At 32.3% G+C, this 20,898-nt stretch overlaps 1 protein-coding gene across 2 annotated transcripts; it reads left to right on the top strand.

Moving 5' to 3' along the window:
• Positions 1–17: 17 nt before the first annotated feature.
• LOC128281689 (LEAF RUST 10 DISEASE-RESISTANCE LOCUS RECEPTOR-LIKE PROTEIN KINASE-like 1.2) lies at positions 18–19,724 on the top strand. Of its 2 annotated transcripts, XM_053019843.1 has the most exons (4): positions 23–904; positions 14,961–14,996; positions 15,138–15,297; positions 19,487–19,724. In XM_053019843.1, exons 1-4 carry the CDS (start codon positions 169–171, stop codon positions 19,542–19,544), a joined length of 990 nt encoding a protein of 329 aa, XP_052875803.1. In that variant the 5' UTR covers positions 23–168; the 3' UTR covers positions 19,545–19,724. The 2 variants fall into 2 exon arrangements, with proteins under 2 accessions (XP_052875802.1, XP_052875803.1); XM_053019842.1 differs by lacking the exon at positions 19,487–19,724 and having other exon boundaries at positions 18–904; positions 15,138–15,790.
• The last annotated feature ends 1,174 nt before the right edge of the window (positions 19,725–20,898 follow it).

Raw genomic sequence — 20,898 nt, 5'->3', positions numbered from 1 at the left:
TCAAAGTCAGCATTGGAACTGGTCAAAGTCAGCCTTGGAACTTTGAAGGGTGGTCCAAGCATCTAGTGCATAAGGCTGAAGAATCATGACTCTTTGTTGCGACCAAAACTTGGTGAGATTGGGCTATTTTCGTTATTCATCTGCTTCATATTACCCTTCCTTCCATTGATGAATAGAGATATTCTTATTTTCTTCTTCTTTTTCTTCTTCATTTTAAGAAAACCCTATGCGACAGATGAAAACTTCAGAATCTGTAACGAGACAAGAAAGTGTGGTAATCTCAGCATAAACTTCCCATTCTTCATGGAGGAATCTCGATGTGGTTATCCTGGATTCAACATCTCCTGCAAAAACAACATCAACCCCATCGTTAGCTTGCCGAATGATGGCGACTATATCATCCATAATATCTTTTACCAGAACCAATCTTTTCACATCTCAAGAGCCGATCCTTTCGACGGCGACGATGTTTGCAGCAATTCAATTCGAAGCATATCCATTCCCGAAGACCGATTTTTTCTCCCACCAAGCCAAGTAAACATGAGTTTGTTCTTCGATTGCGTATCAGTCTCGGAGTTGCCCAGATCTCTTGGTTTTTATAAGGTTATTTGTGACGCTAAATATGGAACTAATGTAACTTTGTCGCAGTATAGTTATGATGATTCTCAGCTGAGTTATGCATCAAAGTATTGTAATAAGACTGTGGTGTTGCCGGCGCCGGTGGATCTTCCCGGCAATGAAACCGGTGTTGAAGGTATATTGAACCGAGGGTTTATTTTGGAATGGAAATCGAGCAAGTGTAGCGTTTGCGAGGTGAGTGGTGGAAAGTGTGGATTCGATGATAATACCAACAATTTCAAGTGCTTTTGCCAGGATAGGCCTCGCCCTTCCAGTTGTGCTCGGGGTATGTTCTTTTCTCAGTCAATGTTATTATATCTCTTCATTGATCCGGTCCGGAACGAGTCGGATCTCAATAATTTTTTTATTTACCTTTTTTCATAATAATTTAATTGAAAATAATTTTCAGTCAATAAATAATAATCCAAACTTTTGATAAAAAAATTAATTTTAAGCAAATTTACTCCATATATATACATTCAAATTAAATAGTAAAAATTTGAGAAAATAATTTGAGAAAAATAGTAAAAAACAACAAAAATGGGATTAAACTGTAAAAACTAGGCTTTTTTTTGTTAACTTTTTTATAATTAATATATATATAACCTATAACATATAAAAATATGAATTTAAAAACTTTTCACTAATTTATTGGACATTATTTTATTGAATTTGTCATTTTAAATATTATTTATTATTATAAAATTTATCATATTTATAAATAATAGTTTTAATTTTAATAAAATAATTTATTAAAAATTTACTTGATAAATAAATAAAATTTTGATTTTATGGAAATACTTTTATTAAATGAATTTATAAATAAAAAGTCAAATTTTATTCACAAGTGTTACGTGCGGTGATAAAATTATATTCTACTAACAAAGAGAAAATACGAATTCAAGTTTTTAAAATATCAATCATCGAGAAGTGTAGCCATTACTCTCAAACATAAATAGTAAATAGAACATGGAGTACAAAAATTAAATTTTATATTGAATTATTTTATGTTTTATTATAAAAAATAAAAAGGTATACTGCTTTTGTTTTAAATAGAAATTTTAATTATTTAAAATATAAGTAACTTTATATTTTATATTTAAAATTTTATAAATAATACTTTTTATAATATAATATATTATATGTAAACTATTTATATCTTATCTAAAAGTTATTATGATCAATTATTGGCTATTGAAAAAAATAAATTTTGACTAGTGAAAAATTAATTTGCCATATATAAATTTTATAGTTTTATATTAACACTATATCTAAATTATCAAACTAATTGATATATATTAATTATATTAATTCATTATTATTCTGAATTATGCTTCTTTGCATGAATTAAAATTGGAATATATATTAAAAAGTTCTTTAATTATAATTTGAAAATAAAATTTGCATTTGGTAGAAATATTGTGATTTCATAATGAAAGTAAAATTTTCTACTAGAGGTGTTTATGGATCTGGCCCAACAAAAAAATTAGGTTCGTTTGTTAGAACTGGGTCCGGTTTGTATCGAAAAATGGACTTAAAATTTTATCCAGGTCCGACCTTAATAAAAATGTTAAAATCCAGATCTAGTCTGCTCATATTTATTTTTATATAATTTTAAATATATATAATATATTAAAAATACTAAAACATTAAAATAAATATTCCCAAAAATTAATTTTTTAAAAATATGTATACTTAAATAACATTAAGATAGATGCAACTTAATAAGCAAATGCCTCTAAAATAACAATAAAATTAACAATAGAACAAGTGTTATAAATATCCAAACAATAACAATAAAATAATAGCAATATAATAGTGAAATGATAGCAAAATAGAGAAAAAAAATAAGAAAATAGCAGTAAAACAAAAAAAAATAGCAGCTTTTTTTTTATCCTTTTGTGAATTCGGGTCAGACCTGGGCTAAAAATGCCTTACTAGAGTTCTGACCTGTTTTCTAAATGAGCATTATTTTTTGTCTAAACCCATTTTTCGAGTCTATATTTTTATTTAAATTCTCTTAATTTTCAGATGGATGTTTAGGGCGGTCACCCAGATCTACTTTCTACACAATTCTTTACATATTAATATCAAAGTAATAATTATATTACACAAAATCGTTTATAAGTTTTTCTTTATTGATTGAGAAGAAATGTTCTTTTAAAGAAATAAATATTATGTATAATAATGTGTAAATAAGTAAATAGTTACGTAATGATGCAAATTTTGGGCCATCAACATAATATTTTGTATATTGAAGGAACAAACCTCATAAATATTTATGCCTCGTTTGGTTGTTATTATTATAATAACATAAAAAATTATTATATATGTATTATAATATTATACGTAAAATAAAGAATAATATAATTTTAAATTGAAATTAGAAATGTGAGTAAAACTTTTGTAAAAAAATAAGACACCTTTAAAATAAGCGATAATTTTCTTTCTTTTTACTGAAAAATAAGTCATGAATAATTAAATATAATCAATTAAATTAGTTTATTGTTAATTCATATACTAAAATATTCACCAATTGTATTTGGAATAAATGTTATATGCTAAATATAATACATAAATATGCTCAACATTTTAATTTTTCCTCCTTTTTTTTCTTGTTTAGAAGACAGGATTTACAATCGGTAAGTTAATCAAAGATAAAAGTTTAAATTATTATTGTTATGAATTCTATACATTTTTCTCTGACTTATTTAATTATTTTATATCAAAATTTGCATGTTAAAGGGTAAAGAAGTTCCTTAATTCAAAAATAAAATAAAATAAACTATTAAATAAAAATCACCCAATTAAGTCCTTGAATGTTAAAATTTTAATCCACAACTATTGTTTTCTTTCATTTTGGGATATTTTTGCTATATGTGACACTAAGATTGTACCACATGAGAGGAAAACTTGTATTTCTATTTGAAATCATAAAAAGTATAAAAATTATTTAAAAATAAAAATACAAAAAGTTATAAAATATAAAATAATTACAAAAAAATTTATTTAGAAACTATGGAAATTATAAAAATTATTGAAAGTTATAGAAAATACAAAAAAATTATTCGAAAATAATATAAAATTACAAAAAACTCTATAAAATTATTTGCAATTTCATGTATAGTTACAGTTATTACTTGCCCTATCAAACCATTTCCCCACCTTAGTTTGTATATCAAAACATTCTCATGTCATTGAAGATAGGGTTCAAGCTTTTGGAAGGTATACGGTAGATGAGTACAATAAATAATTTCAGGAATCAAATAATGTTTTATAATTTTTAGTAAGTGTTGTGTTGTTAACAATGGGTAGTGTGCAAATAAAATATTATGGTTTTATAACTTTTTTCATATATTTTTAATTTGTTTTATAATTATTATGTGTTTATAATATTTTGCAAATTTTAATAATTTTTAATATTGTAATAATTTTCTATGGTTTTTAAATACTTTTTTTCATAATTTTAACAAAATTTTTAATTGTAATTTATATAATTTTATATTTTATGAATTTTTATTCTAATTGATTTTAATTTCTTTCCTGCATTTTTCTTTATTTTTATTTTTATATATATTTTTTCATTCATATAATTTTCTATATTGTTTGCACTTTTCTATATTTAATTTTTTATGATTTTAATGATTTGAAATAGAAAATATCAAATTTTGCTATGCAACGCAAAAATGGGAGAAAATGGCAGCCATTATTCTTTAACAATTAATGGTTAAAGGAATTAATTGATAAAAATCTAATGAAGTGGTCAGGAAATCAACTTCCTAAACCCTTTAACCAACTTTTAATTTTATATAAATTTATTATTAATATACTTTTAATTTTAAGGAATTTATTACTAATATCATAATTATTATTTTAAATAACTCTTTGTATAACACACTGATATCTTATTAGGAAAAGACTTGATTTTTACAAGTTGATAACATCTTCTTTTTATAGCTGAAGGAGATGTAATATAACAAAATAGCAAACAGTATATGTAACACCTCAAGCCTAAGTCCGATCGCCGGTTTAGGCTATAAGGTATTATTGAGCTAAACATTTAATTTTTCATTCACAAAATTAACAATAAAAGCAGAAATTTAGCTGAATACATACTGAACCTTGAGTTATAAATGCCATTTTCATATAGCCAAAATATTTACAATTTCAAAACCTATTCGTCAACAGCCTAATCTATACATGCCATATCGAGTCCAAAATATAACTGTACCAAAAAGATCGATAGTATGAAGAATTGCTGACGATCTCCGAGTCGGCGGCCAGAGTCAACAATCTATAAAACAAAGAAATAAGAATTTGAGTAAGCTTTCGAGGCTTAGTAAGTTTTAAGCAATTTATACTATTAAAGCTTGTCATTAAAATTGAACATTGAGAATCACAAAACTTGTATTCTAATTGTAATTCACTTGACCAAATATACACCAGCACATTAGTTACAAAACCCATTGGCTGAATATATATGTATGTATACACAAGAAACTCCTTGCACATATTTCACTATTTACAAAGATTATACTAATACCTTTAATTACGTTCTTTCATATGATGACTTACAATAACCAATTATATTGTTTTCTTATCCTCAAATACCGAATTCATTCACACACACACACACACACACACACACACACACACACATATATATATATATATATATATATATATATATATCGTTCTTTAATATTAGTAAATCACTTAGAAATCAATTCAAATATGAGCACATAACACGAACCTTAACGTGTAAAATATATAATACTTATGCAACGATGTTTACCACTGACATTCGAAGTCGCAATCTTACTTAACTTACTGGCATCGTTTTTGTCAAATCTTAGAGCTCGAAATACATTACTAGCATAAGCCTGCGGGTTTTTAACCCGGATATTTTTCCAGCACGTAGCCTGCGGACCTCAAGTCCGGATATATTTCTAGCATATAGCCTGCGAATCTCATGTCCGGATATTTTTCCAGCATATAGCCTGCGGACCTCATGTCCGGATATATTTCCAATCTCATATATATTTGATCATATTTTAACACATCTCAGTCATCTTATCATTTAATAATCATATATTACATTCGAATATAAACTCGATACGCACATCATCATTCACATTTCAGCTCAATGTTTATATCTCATATCACTCATTCTCTTCATCATTTAATCTTAAATTCAAAGTGACCATCAAACTATAAGTCATATACATGCATTATCTATTATACATCTTAATTCAAGTGCAAGCCAAAGATCACAATTTACCTACTATACTCTTATAATGGCATCGTCAATTATATGCTAAAGGAAACTACTTAAGACTTACCTCGGATATTTTGAACAGTTGCGGGTAATCTACTCGACTGCTTTCTCCTTTCCCTTATCTGATTTAAACCCTCTTAGCTCTTGAGCTTGATTCAAACAAATAGATCTATTTAATTTCTTATCAATTTAACAATTCGATTTAATACATGTATATCGTGCCATTAAGTACAAATGATTTTATTAACTAGCTATTTAAACATCATACATATGCTCTACTCATGCACAATCGAAAATATTACTAGCGTATTACCTTGCATTTTCGAATTACATAACCATCACTTAATTTCATAAAAAAAATACACATATTATCTCAGATTAACACAAGAATCAAATGCATCACTCAAAATGCCAAAGTCCAACTAAGTCTACCATTATAGCATTATCAAGTTTATGTATTTGGTAATTCACATTCAAACACATTCGGCACTATGTATCTGATCAAATGTTTCATTTAACGCTAAACTCAATTTATAACCTTCCCTAATTAAAACATTCAACACCGACTAGACATGCTTACATGCCTAAGCCGAATATCATTTTAGACATTTGAGAAATCATTTCTCAATTCATCTTATTAGTGTTACCTCACTCAAAACATTTACACCAATCTATTATAATTAAAACCCTTGTTCAAAATAATATTCACTATAATACTATGGCCGAAACTCCCAAATAACTAACATAGTCTCTTAGATTCAATATAATCACGAATATATATATATATATATATATATATATATATATATATATATATATATATATATACAACCTAAATTCCTCTCTTAACACATAATTTACTATCTTGGAATTCATTTCCTAACTAAATTAACTTACTCCAAAGCCGAATGCTACTTAAGCATTAAGCTCATGTTCTTTTCATTATTAAGCAATTTTCATAACTCAACTAACATCCATTTTCAATTTAACATCAACATTAAAAAAAATTTAACACAAAAATTCATAGCTGAATGTTGTTTATCTTAATCTACCATTATATAATTACTTATCACTTCATACCATATTATCAAAATTGAACTAATTATACTTATATAAGTACTATCAAAGCTTAAACCTATGCATAGCATTATTCAAGATTTATACCCTTAAAATCATTTACAAGGCCGAATTTATTCAAGTAACTCAACAAGTCCAAGTTTATCTATTTCATATATAAATACTAACAATTAAGTATTAACTAGTTCAAACTTCATTTAACCATAAGAACAACAATCTATCCCCTTCAATTTCTCCCATGGCCGAATGCTCAAGACACCACACAACTCAAAATTTTGTCATGGGTTAAGTAAAGAACTAAATAACTAACTCAAAATATGCTAAAAATCCAAGAATTAACATGAATTACTTACCTTATTTAAAGTTCAAGATCACCGAATGGTTTGCTCTTTTCCTTCTTTAAAATCGGCTAGGAAGAAACAAGGATGAATACTTTGTTTTCTTTACCCATTTTCTACCTTTAATTATTACTATTCTATAAATTAAAACCATCTAATTAAAAATAATGCTAATAGAAAATTCATATATTTTATACTAACTAACAACATGGCCGGCCACTATCAAAAATGGGTAATTTGACATGCAAAACCATTCTTTTCAATACATATATTATTAGACCACCTTTAAAAATTACCTATCATCTTTTACATTTTTCTCACATAAGTTCCATTTAATAATTTCATATACAAATGACAAAATTAAAGCATGAAACTTTCACATATGCATGTACACATATAATAAGCATAGAATATAACAATTAATTATTTTTGTGACTCGGTTTTGTGGTCCCGAAACCACTTTCCGACTAGGGTCAAATTAGGGCTGTCACAGTATAAATCATAAAGGAAACAGTAATACAACCACTACTAGTACAAACATTATTATTAAAGTTATTGACATAAAGTGCAATAGTAATACAACCACTACTAGTACAAACATTATTATTAAAGCTATTAACATAAAGTAGCTAGGTATAAGCTTAATACTTTCAGTTGTTAGCATTTGAGTGGGGATATTGTGCACTATCCATGGAATCTTCACTATTTGCCGTCATGTCCATGTCTTCATCCATATCCTCATTATCTTCTTTTTCTTGATAAGTATTCACTTTGGAAAGATTGATTTGACTACAATACCACGGGTACTCTTGAGACCATTCTGAAGGATTTGGGATACTTTCATAATAGTCTTGAATGACTTTTAAGATTCTTTTATGATAAGGTTTATACTTTATAGGCCATGTGTCCCAAGGAGTATCGATATCTAGAGGAGGCCATATCTCAAATGGAATGATTCTATTAAGCTGACAAAGGAATTTTTGTATACTCCTATAATGGTAGTCAGATCTTCTAATATCATCATCAAAGACCTTGTGAATCTATGCAGTAGGAAAGGATCCTAACTAAGTTGATCTTCCACATTGAACTAAATATTAGGGTTTATAAAAGATAATGATCATGTAATTTCCCTTGTTCTCTTGACAATACTGATTAATCATATTTGACCATTGTGTCAGAGGATGAAACAAACATAAAAAAGTAAAGACATTTTGGTGTTCAGGTTCAATGTTTCCTCTAATTACCTTTGTCAAGTAATATTGAAGATCAGGAATTAGGAATTGTATGACAACGTGGTAAAGATGAGTGAGGTACCACAAGAACCATTTTAACTTATCAGATTGTTCTAAAAATTCAATTGGATGGATAAAGGGATAGTCAGGATGCACACCTCATGGTTTAAGGATAAGTCCTCTAAAATTTTTAAAGACTTGAATTTGACATTGAAACATCATTTCTTTGGTCTTTGGATGAAAGTTTCTTTGTTCAACAAGGGTCATGACTTCTGCTGGGAATTTTGGATCGAGGTTTGGAGCAACAGGATGGGATGTAGGAAATGTAGAAGATGAAGAGGATGGTCTATACATCATAATGGGTCTAGGCCAAAAAACTCTTTTGTAAGCAAAAACTTCAGTTTTGGGCCTAGAAAGGAAATCAACAAGAACATTTTCCTTTTCTTTTATGTACTTGGTGTCGAATTTGAATTATGAGAACCATTTAGCCCATTGAAGAATCTAAGGATGAGGGACTATTTTTTGTTTAAATTTGAGCATTTGATGAAAAGAAGACATGTCCATTTCAACAAGAAAATGATATCCAACAAGATGAAATTTGAATTTTGTAATACTTTTTTTTTACTGCTAGAATTTCCTTGAAAGTAGAGTGGTAATGAATTTCTGCTTTTGAGAATCTTCTAATTTTACAACTACAGAGGTGTCTCTTGCCATTTCTTTCCTCAAATAAAATTGCACTCTAATATTTGTCACTAGCATTTGTCTGTAAGATCCTTTTCCTATCAGAAGGAATTTGGAGTGGTGGCAAATTTTGTGTCAATTCTTTTAATCTTTGAACAGCTCTTATTTGAGAGGATGACTATGAGGGAGGTTCCTTCTTAAGCATTTTTCTCAGGGGGTTAATATACTTAGAAACCTTAAGAATAAAATCTCTAAGGTAATTAACAATTCCTAAGAATTGTTGTACCTGTTTTAAGGACAGGTTTTTAGATGGAAAATTAAGAAGTTCTTGAGCAATATGAGGACCTAGAGAATATTGCCCATCTTTCAACTCTATTACCAAAAATTCAATTTCTGATTTGTTTATCTGCGTCTTATTCTCTGAAAGCTTTATCCTATATTTAGAAATAAGGGACTTGAAGTTTTCAAGAAGTTGAGCATGAGATTCTTCATCTGAGCTATAAAGCAAGATATCATCAATGTAGACCAAAGCATTTTCCATAAGAGGTTGGAAAATTTGCTTTTTGGAAGAGTGAAGGAGCCGTTTTTAAGCCAAATGGCATTACTTTCCATTGAAAATGTCTGTTGGGAATACAAAATCCTATTTTTGGCCTATCATCAGGTTTGAGATCAAACTTGGAGAAAACTTTTAACTTGGCCAAGCTTGAAAAAAGTGAATTTCTATTTGGCAGAGGGAACTTGTCATCTTGGAGGAAATGGTTAAGAGGTTGATAATTTATTACCAATCTTAAATTTCCTCTAATTCGTTCGGATCTTTTGTTCACATAGTAAGCTCCACATGCCCATTAGGAATTTGATGGTTCAATCAAATCTTGCTGTTGTAGTTCCTTACATTATTGTTCTGCTAGCAATAAATGATCTGGATTCATTCCTGTATGGCTAGCCTTTGTTGGATTGATATCTTCATCTTTTTTGAATGGCAGGTTAATGAATAATTTTGGGTTTTTCCACAAAGGATTTGGGCATTTTTTCAGGAATTTTGAGTGAGAATTTGAGCATAATCGGGTTTTTAATTCCTGAATGTTTTGAAGGATTTTTTCAGATTGAATGGAAAAAAGTTTAGGTATTTTCACAAAAGGTTGGAAAAGATTTTTAAATCTGATTCCTTTAGGGAGTATTCTCAAATGTTGGGCTTTTATGTAGAGGTCAAAACCTACTACAATATCTTTTCCTGGTAGTTTTGAACCCAGTACCGTAGTTTTGACACAATAGCCTAGGAAGAACTAATAGTAATAGGCTTACTAATCAGATGGGCAGTAAAAGGATGATCAGCAGTAGAGTTGAAGTACCTTACATGAGGTTTCCACCATTCTAAAGGTAAAACATCTGAATTCATAATGGTTTCAGCTGGTCCAGTATCTATAAAGGCAATTATAGTAATGAGTTTACTATACTTGTCTAAATAGATTTTGACTGGTACCTGAGGAACTGGAACTATATCACTTGATGTTCTTTAAACTTGAGCCTGCATCATTTGAATGTCTAAATAATCTGATTCTGGTTCTAAGAATTCATCAAGATAAGCAGGAATAGCGTAAATTGTTCTGTCTGAAGGTTCATCTTCAATAGAGCAAACAGACTCTATATCATCTTCTTCCCGCAACTTGATTCTTGATTGTCGAACCATTTGTGCAAACTTTTTAGCCTTCTTTTTATTCTTTGGACAATCTTTTGAGAAATGTCCTTTTTGATTGCAAATGTAACATCGATCAAATTTTGTTGTTGTCCTTCGCTTTTTCTTGAGATATCTCCATTGGGGCCATTTCTTTCCTTTCCATCTTGAAGTATTTTTTGAAAAAGAATGTTTTTTGAAATGTTTCTTTTTCTTAGTGTGGCAGTTACATAATTTGTCTTTTGCACATTTGTACTTCAGATGGGGTTCGTTGCAATGGAGATAGTCATTGACTATCTTTCTTTTGTTGTAGATGTCTTCTAGAGCAATAAAGACTTCTTGTTGAAGTTCTCCAACTGTTAATTGGAGAATGTATTTATTTTGTCGCTGGAGGGCTTGGTTAACTGCAACTTGAAGTGGATCAGGAAGAGATGAAAGAATAACTGGCTTAAGGTTTGAATTTAAGTCGAAAGCACAAAATAATTTGGTCATTACTTTGAAGTGCTTTGCTTAATCTTTTTTGCTATATGAACAACACTTTCTCTTGTAGAATTCTCTTCTTTTCAGTGTCAACAAATCTTCAGGGTTTGCTACAAAATGTTGATGTATGATTTTGATTTGCTGAGCCAGATCTTAAAGGACTAGAAACTGCATTTGATTTTGCTGATCAATATCATCCCACCAATCTCGCAACATTCTAGTAAATCTGGAAACAAATTCCATAAGAATATTGTAGTTTTTATCTTTAGTAAGCTTGCGAGTTTCTAACCAACAATGGAACTCATGGATTCTATCTGGCCAATTTTCTGGAGGTAAATCATCAAGAGTGAAAATGGTTTTTCCAATGGAAGTCTTTTGCGTGGAATAATGTCTTTGTGGTGTAGAAGATGATTCTGGCATTTCTTCATCACTTGGTTCCTCCACTTTAGTTGTTTGGAAGGCCTTTTGGAGAATTTCATCTTCTGTTTCTGTTTGTCTTTCTGATGAGGATTCAGATTCTTCTAATGTACTTGAATTTTCCCACGAATCAGTTTCAGTGCTTGATTCTTGTTCTTGATTTTGTAAGGCTGAGATTCTTAGGATTATAGAATTTTTGTAATCCTTTAAAAAGGTTGTTAAAGGATTTTGACGTCCATCTTGAATCATCAAGGACTTTGAAACTTGCTTTGGAGGAGGTGATTTTGGTGGAGGTTCTTTTAAAACTGGTCTCTTACCAAGTTTCTTTTCCGCCTGGTATGCTTCACTTTCACTAGCTACTTAAGTAGCCTTTTTCTTCTTTTTCTCAACTTCTTACTTTTTAATTTCCAAAAAGATCTCATACGTACTAGGCTTAGTACGTTTTAGAAATTCTGGAAAAGTAATTCATAGTCATTCTGCTAGAAGTGAGCATTTTTGTCTTATGGAGGAAAACAACTTAATTGTTTCTGTGCTTTGAACTGGCTCAGGAATTTTCTCTATTTCTTGAAGAATTCTGATTTGGTCTTTTAAATTTTGGATTTCCTTTTCTCTCTGGGCAAGATGAGAAAAGAAATCTTGTCTTGGTGCTGCTAGTTCTTTTGCCACTACATCTAGTCTTTTTTGTAAAAGATGAATAAGATCTCTGACCATTCTGGTGTTGTCATCTACTTTTGCTTCAATAGCTGAGATCTTTGAATCAATCTTTTTCAAGGCATGATTTTGAGCAATGGCATTTTCTGTCTCCCAATTAAGTGTAGCTTCTGCAACACCTATCTTTGTTGGTGCACCTGAGATATCCGTTTGGATTTTTGAAGGGATTTTTGGTGCATGAGTATAGTTTTTCTCAGAATATTCTTCAAGAGGTGGAAATTTTTTGTCATATGATGCTTTTGAAGAAGATTGCATCTTATAGACAGTAGGAATTTCTGATTGTTCAGGGAAAGGATTTTTTCTAATCCATTTATTAATTTTCTTGTAATAAGGCTGTGAAAAAGGTTTTTGTTTTCTTGAAAAATTTGGATTTTGTGGAGGAGGTGAAGAGGATGGTTTTGTAGGAGGAAGAGAAGAATTACAAGGTTCTGAGGAACTTTTTTGTTTGGTAAAGATTTATCAGCTGAATAATCTACAAGGTAAATGAATTTACCATTATCTTCACCAAGTGGACCAATATCTGGATCTCCTTCTGTCCATCTTCTGTAGAACTCAGATTGAGTATATTTTTTGTTCTTTTTCTTTCCTGGCTTTGAAGCAGTATTGTCCATACCATCAATCCAGGCACTCATTCTGTCATCAACACATAATTCACATGAGCAGCTAAGATCCCAAGGACAATGTCCAGTTTTTCTTCTTTAAACATATACAAAGGTTTTCCATCTCCAGAAAAGCTTTGTATTAGATTTCTTTCTAGACCAGGTTCACATAATGGACAGCAACAATCTAGATCTTCTCGATTATGTTCTTTCGCTAGACTTACCACTGGCTGCATCATTAATTGTGTAGGAAAAATATTGGAATCTTTAGGACTGTGAAAATGACTATGATCAAACTTTATCTCTGTTCTTCTATCTCCCTTTGATATGATCTTGGTTTTTTCCAATTGGATTGGTTGGCTATGTTCAAGCAGTTGTTCATAGCTAGTAACCCATTTTTTGGGGAGAATTTTAATAAGTTCATTTCTTTGAATCTTTCTTGGAACATGAACACAATGAGGTTGGTCATTTGTGTTCATAGAGATCAACAAAGAGTCTTTTGTTCCATGTCTTGATAGGTTAAAGGCATGATCTTGAATCCTATAAACAATTTGATAATGAAGAGTAGCAGCTATAGCTGATGCCACTTGTGGTGCTCCTGCAATCTGAATCTGTACTTTTAAAGCTGTGGTCAGGTTGGGATTTGCTAATGCCATGGTAAAATTTGGGAAAAGCGTGACCATCACAAGTCTTGAATTTAAAGTTGCTTCAATAGTAGTAATACAAGCATTTTGATATTCCAAATATCTAGAATCTAGTAATGCTATTCTCACTACTACAATTTTTCCAACTGTACCATGATAGTTTAAGGCTAGACGAATAGCTCCAAAATGGATGTGAGTATATCCTGCTCGAGTCCACTCCCTTGGAAATTCTGCAGGGATCTCTAGAGTAACAAACTGTTCAGGTGAAGCTACAATTATGGGATAATTATCAAACCTAGAGTCTTGAATATATTCCCTTACTTGTTTAGAATAACCCTGTATCAAGGTTCTAATAGTCCTGATAGGGGAAAACGGAGCCTTTTTGTGTGCTGCATAGGGATTTACAGTGGGGAGATCAGTGGGTTGAACTTTATCTCTTTCATCAAGATATTCTATCTCATATAGAGATGAAATCTTTTTAGTTGAATGAGATTTTAAAGGGAAATTAGGCATTCAAATAGTAGTAGAAGAAGTTGAGGGTCTCGATAAGATTTTATCAGCCATTAAGAGAATTTTCTCTAAATCTTACTATTTTAACAAAGTTCAATAAATGAGTTGTATAACCTTACTGGCTGTGATACCAATACGGGTGAGGATAAACATAGGGACTGCAAGAAAGAAGAATTTGTAGTAAGTATGCTATGCCAAAACACAGACCTCTCCTCTTAGGTTATTCAAACAGGCACTGCCTTTTAGCTACAAATGCTTAATTCAAGAGGCATATGCTATCCTCAGCAATATTGTTATCATTGATCAGAATTTCTATATTTCTGTTGTGCAGGATCCATTATATGGAAAGCACAGAGCATACTATATTGCAATTCATTGTTAACTCATTTACTAGACTTCTGAGAAGAAGAAGATTTAGAGAATAGAGAGAATTTAGAAAGCCATGGACAATATAACACACTGATATCTTATTAGGAAAAGACTTGGTTTTTTCAAGCTAATAACATCTTCTAATGGGAATTAAACTTTTAACCTTAGACATTAAACCAAATACATATATTTATTAACCAATTTTCATATTTTTAATACTAATTTAATATAAAATAATTTCAAATTCTTAAAAATAATATCATCTGCGGTATCCAATTAAGTATATTTCAATTTGTACAATATATTCATTTATATTTTTGTGTTCATGATGCAGGAAAAAATTCACACGCCCATATAAAACTTGTAGTAGGTAATGTACAAGAAGCTTTTTCTTGATTAGTGATAAAAATATTTTACATGAAATTTGACTTTTGGTTTAACTTTTGACTCATATGTATCACTCTTATGATACGTACACTAGAGTTTAAATATACCTTTTCTTTGAATGTAGGGTATTCTATTGCTGGGACAGTAGTGTTGATTATTCTCCTGGCTTGCTTTATAAGAACATTCTCATTCAATGTTAGAAGATTTATTTGGCAGATTAAAGTAGAAGGAGATAAAAAGATTGAAGCATTCTTAAACCGCCATGAATTCTTAACTCCAAAAAGGTATAAATATTCAGATGTGAAGAGCATGACCAATTCATTTCGAGATAAATTAGGTAAAGGTGGCTATGGAGATGTTTACAAAGGGAAACTACTTGATGGACAACATGTAGCAGTGAAGATTTTGAATAAATCGAAAAGTAATGGGGAAGATTTTATGAACGAGGTATCAAGCATTAGTAGAACCTCCCATGTCAACATAGTCCTAGAATCGACCAAACATATCACGGTAGTCCTAGAATCGACTAAACCGTGGCTCTGATACCAATAAAATTGTAACACCCCAAACCCGAGACCGTTGCCGGTGTCGGTCACGAGGGGTTAACGAGCCAAAACCACTTATAGCACCGACCAATTTGACATTTCCAGACAGGCTGGAGAACTACATCACTGTCGCCTTAAAAAGCATATCTCGAGTTTCAAAACTCGGAAACTGATTCTGTAAATTTTCCCTGAATTTAGACTCATATATCCATCCATGGATTTATTTCTAGAATTTTTGGTCAGGCCAATTGGTACATTTTATTAGTTAAAGTCACCCATGTTGCAGGGGTCGACTACACTGACCTTCACACGTTACAACTTGAATATCTCTCTGTACAGGGCTTCAATACTGATGTTGTTTGTTTCTAATGAAACTAGACTCAAAAGGAAATCTGCACATATAAGGCATGACCTCTAATTCCTTCTGGGTAATTTATGGTAAATTTCCAAAGTCGAGACAGGGGATCCAGAAACAGTTCTGGCCCTATCTCACGAGAACTTTAATATCTCTTAGTATACTATTCATATGATCGTTTCGTTACTTTCATATGAAAGTAGATTCATCAAGGTTCGATTACATAATTTATTAACTATTTAATACCATTCCTACTATTTTTAGTGATTTTACACATCCACGTCACTGTAGCTGGCAGCATCTGTTTTCAAGGTAAACTTTACCTATTTTGTGGTTTCCATGGTCCAACTATAGTCTTGTCATACATAGGTCCACATGTGATCATATTTAGCCATTCCAATGGCTGATCATGTGACCAACACTCCCATTCCAATTCATAATCACATCATGAAACCATATATATATTTACAATAAGCACGACTTCAAATGGTCTAATGCCATACTCCACTTTTACGAGCCATTTTCGCATGGCCGTACACATATACATCACAAAGATACTTGAAAACAACCAAGGGTAGTCCTATACATGCCATATCCAAGGTTCGACTAAAAGAGTACCAAAAAGGGGTTTTGATAGTGTGGATGACTTCACTTCAATGATCCCGAATCCGATCGCTAACGAGCAAAATCTATAAGACAGAGAAACAAAGAAACGGAGTAAGCAATTTATGCTTAGTAAGTTTCGAGCCACAAATTTACACACAACCAAAGCATAGCATTCAAGTAGCTAAACAATAATTCATATGCACAATTTCTCAATGACATGCTTACTTCACAATCCCAACTCTTATATTCATACACAAATAACGGCTTAGTCAAGGCCGATAGCTCATTTATCATTGGAGCGATTACTCATACACACTTACTCACAATGTGCAAAGCACACACTAAACGCACCTTGTTGTTGGGAATTTCACAAGCGTATTAACTGAAAATTTTACAGCAAGTTCATAATTCTCAAATCACATACCTTCGAGTTTAACCGGATATAGCTACTGTTCAAACGCCTTGGGACATAGCCCGGTTATGGTAACCCGCACAAATGCCTTCTGGACTTAACCCGGGTATCACAACTCGCACAATTGCCTTCGGGCTTAGCCCGGATATCATAACTCGCACAATTGCCTTCGGGCTTAGCCCGGATATCACAATTTGCACATTTGCCTTCGGGCTTAGCCCGGATATCACAATTCGCACATTCATACACATCTTTGTTTCAATTTCATAACAAAACTTTTATGCACAACACTTAATAAGAAATATCATTTCGGCTCAATGGCCACATACAAGGGCACAATTTCGATTGCTTATTACTTCATCCAATCGAATCAAAATCTAAGTTCCGATACTCGAAAACTTACCTTGGAGGTTGTCGAGCGCTTCCAACGGCTATTCAATCACCTTTTCCTTTCCTTTATTGGAGCTAGTTCCCCTTTGCTCTTGAGCTTTATGTTAACAAATAAATTGATTTAATCGTTTTGAATATCAAAAGGGGAATCCAAGGTACTTAGCCTTTATAAGACCGCACACACTTACATCCACATACTTAAGCTCAATAATTATAATATAGCATCAAGTACTCATTTTACTCATGTGGCCGATTGTTCTAAGTCGATGTAAAGCCATCAACATGCTTAGCTATGGCCGAATATACACAACATCTTAGGTACTCTTTCATGGGCCGATTATGCATGTTGATGTCGAGGCCAACTACATGTTTAATACCACACATGAATGGCACACATTTAGTAGCTAATGCATTACATATTGTAGCTCAATACACATCTATCGTTTACTTTATAATCGAAACATCATCACAAGAAAATATATAATTTGAGATAGCATATATGTCATACCAATACATCATGTGCAAACATATCTATACATATAGGTGCAAGGTCAATCTCAAGGTGCTCATAACCATCCAAAACACAAATTTTACCAATCATATAACAAGCATAAATCATGCTCATGAATGCACCATGGCGAATACATCACAACCATACCCTTTCAACTTCGGTCATGGTTAAACAAAGAATTCAATGTCTTACTCAAGAATGCTAAAAGAAATTTCAAGAGTAGTCAATCCCTCATTGCATGCATCATCAACAAGCTTCACATTTAGCATGCAATGGCTTTAACACAATATCAACCTTGGCCAAATACCATTTCCATGGCACAACAAGGATTTGAACCATGGGCTAACATGAACATCAAGTTAGCAACTAAAACATGCATGAATCTCATGACACAACCTCATACATACCTTAATCTTGGTACAAGTATGGCCAAATCTCCTTCTAGTTCTCTTCTAAACCAAAAATGGAGCAAAAATCCCTTTCTTCCTCCTTATGATTTTCGGCCAAAAAGATGAGAAAGGATGAACACAACAATTTTTTTCTTCCTTCTTTCTCAACTCACGGCAAGGGGGGGAATACCACACTCACACACATTTTTTTTCATTCTTTTATCACCCATACACCTTTGTTTATTATTTCACCCTAATGCACCAACAAAACATGTTTCATGACATGTTTAGCCCATACTCTCTTGTCATGGCCGGCCACTTCATGTTAGGGGGGAATTTGACATGCAAATCCCTTATTTTTGCATGCATTATCAACTAGTCATCACACATTTCCCCATCATACTTTCAAAGTTTACTACTAGGTCCTTTCTAGTGAAATTCACATTTATAACTCTAAATCGAAACATCAAAAATGTCACACATGAATTAACACATATTATAGGCATCAAAATAAATTATAAATTATTTTTATGCCTCGGTTTTGTGGTCCCGAAACCACATCCCGACTAGGGTCAATTTTGGGCTGTCACAATGGTAACCCGTAATTATATGTGATTTGAGATCCTGCATGTGTTGCAGTAAGGATTTAACCTGGACGGGTGATCCGTTGATCTCAATTATGAAAAGGATCTATCCCGGACGGGTTTTCCTTGAATGATCGAGCCTCCCGAAGAATATGTGAGCATTATAGGTTTAGCCCGGACAGGTAATCCGATTAAGGTCTGAATTTAGCCTGGACTGGTAATTCAGATCCGAGCTCAGTAAAGGTGTATGTCTAAAAGGGATTTAGCCTAGACTGGTAATCCCGACATCACCTTATGACTTCATGATATGGGGGATTTAGCCAAGACTGGTTATCCTACCATAAGATGTGAGGTTCACGGGAGTACATATATGTGAGATGATCATTCGTAGGAATTGATGGATAATGGGTGTTCCATCGAGATTTCCTAGAAACTCAATGGGATTAATATGATGTATGTCAATAAGATGATGAATGATGAGTTCATCTACACAAATTACATGGTGCTTTGTTATGTGAATAACTCATTGATTGAGTACATGTGATAGGGAATCATTTCATAATTGATGATTTCATGATTTAAATATAGATGTATGATAATTACTTGGTAAGTTTACTTTCCAATTACTCGCGCTTACTAAGCATGTAAATGCTTATCCCTCTCTTTTTCCCTGTTTCACAGAGCTCGAGGACTCATAAGTACTGGAAGACGATTGGAGAGTCGACACACTATCAATTAGTCAAGCTTTGGTAAAAAGACATTTTTATTTTGTTCAATGGCATGTATAGGATTTTTGTGTATTTTGTTATATGTTTCATTTGATTTGCCAATGAAGGCATGTAAAAATATGTTTATCTTTTTGTATATGACCATGAAAATTTGCTTAATTGAAGTAGGCTATGACCTACGAATTTTTGTATGGTTCTATTTACAAGTGATGGGTTGTTACCAATTGGCAATGAGTTACATGAACGAGCCAATTTCGGACGAATTATAGTGACATAGAAACCCATAAACACTAAATGGGAAATAATCCTTTCATGTATGAAACCAACGATAAGAGGTTTCCATATTATTGGTTTTATCAAGATAAATTACAAGTGTATAATCATGTTTTCCTTCGGACTTGGTAACCACTAGGTATAAGGGGTAGGAAGGGGTGACTTAAGGCTTGGAAAATAGCCTAATAGGGTCCACATAGTCGGACACATAGGCGTGTGTCGAGGCCGCGTGTGGCACACGGTTCCATCCCATGGGTGTGGGCTATGGCTGTGTGTCCCCTGCACTTAAAATTTTAAATAAAAAACGCATATGAATAGGCCACACGGACGTGTGTCCTTGCCGTGTCTAAAAGACAGTGTTGCCCACGGGAAGGCAGCACGGGCGTGTGCCACTACCGTGTTGATAAGTTAGTGTTGCACACGGTCGAAGGACATGGGCATGTCCTAGGTCACACGGGCGTGTGAGTCCACACGACCCATCTACATAGGCGTGTAACACTTTAAGATAAGGAAAATTTTCCAAGGTGCCCAAAGTTTATCAAACATTCTCGGTTTGTCCCGCGGTGCCTCTAGACATGTGTTAGGTTTCATAAGCCTGTTTAAGGGAAAGGATATATATATATTTGAAAAGTCTTAAATTAGAGCGTAACTTAGAGACTTGATTTAATATGTTTATGAACGAAAAATCCCGGTAACGCCTCAAGCCCTATCCTGGCATCGAATATGGGTGAGGGGTATTACATTTAGTGGTATCAAAGCTATGGTTTAGTCGATTCTAGGACTACCGTATAGAGTATTGAGGTTTGCTATACATGCCATTATTCAAATATTGATAGTGTGACGTCTCCTAACTGTTCAAATTGTTTTAAATATAGTAAATGTCTTCCAATTGAGCACAAGATGAGTCTAAGGGAGCCCAGAGCCATGCTCTAGCTTCTGTACAATGAGCTGTATCTAGTAGTAGTAGAAGGCTTATGTCAGAAGGCCGGAAAGAGGCCCTAGCTGCCTTATTTGATGTGATGGATAAATGGTTTGGGGATTACCTGAGAAATCGCCCCAACATACCAAGACCTCCCTCGCCCCCTATCTAAC

Source organism: Gossypium arboreum, chromosome 10, assembly GCF_025698485.1.
Source record: "Gossypium arboreum isolate Shixiya-1 chromosome 10, ASM2569848v2, whole genome shotgun sequence".
Lineage (NCBI taxonomy): Eukaryota > Viridiplantae > Streptophyta > Magnoliopsida > Malvales > Malvaceae > Gossypium > Gossypium arboreum.
The sequence above is the reverse complement of the archived record's forward strand: the minus strand, read 5'-3'. Positions and strand labels throughout refer to the sequence as shown.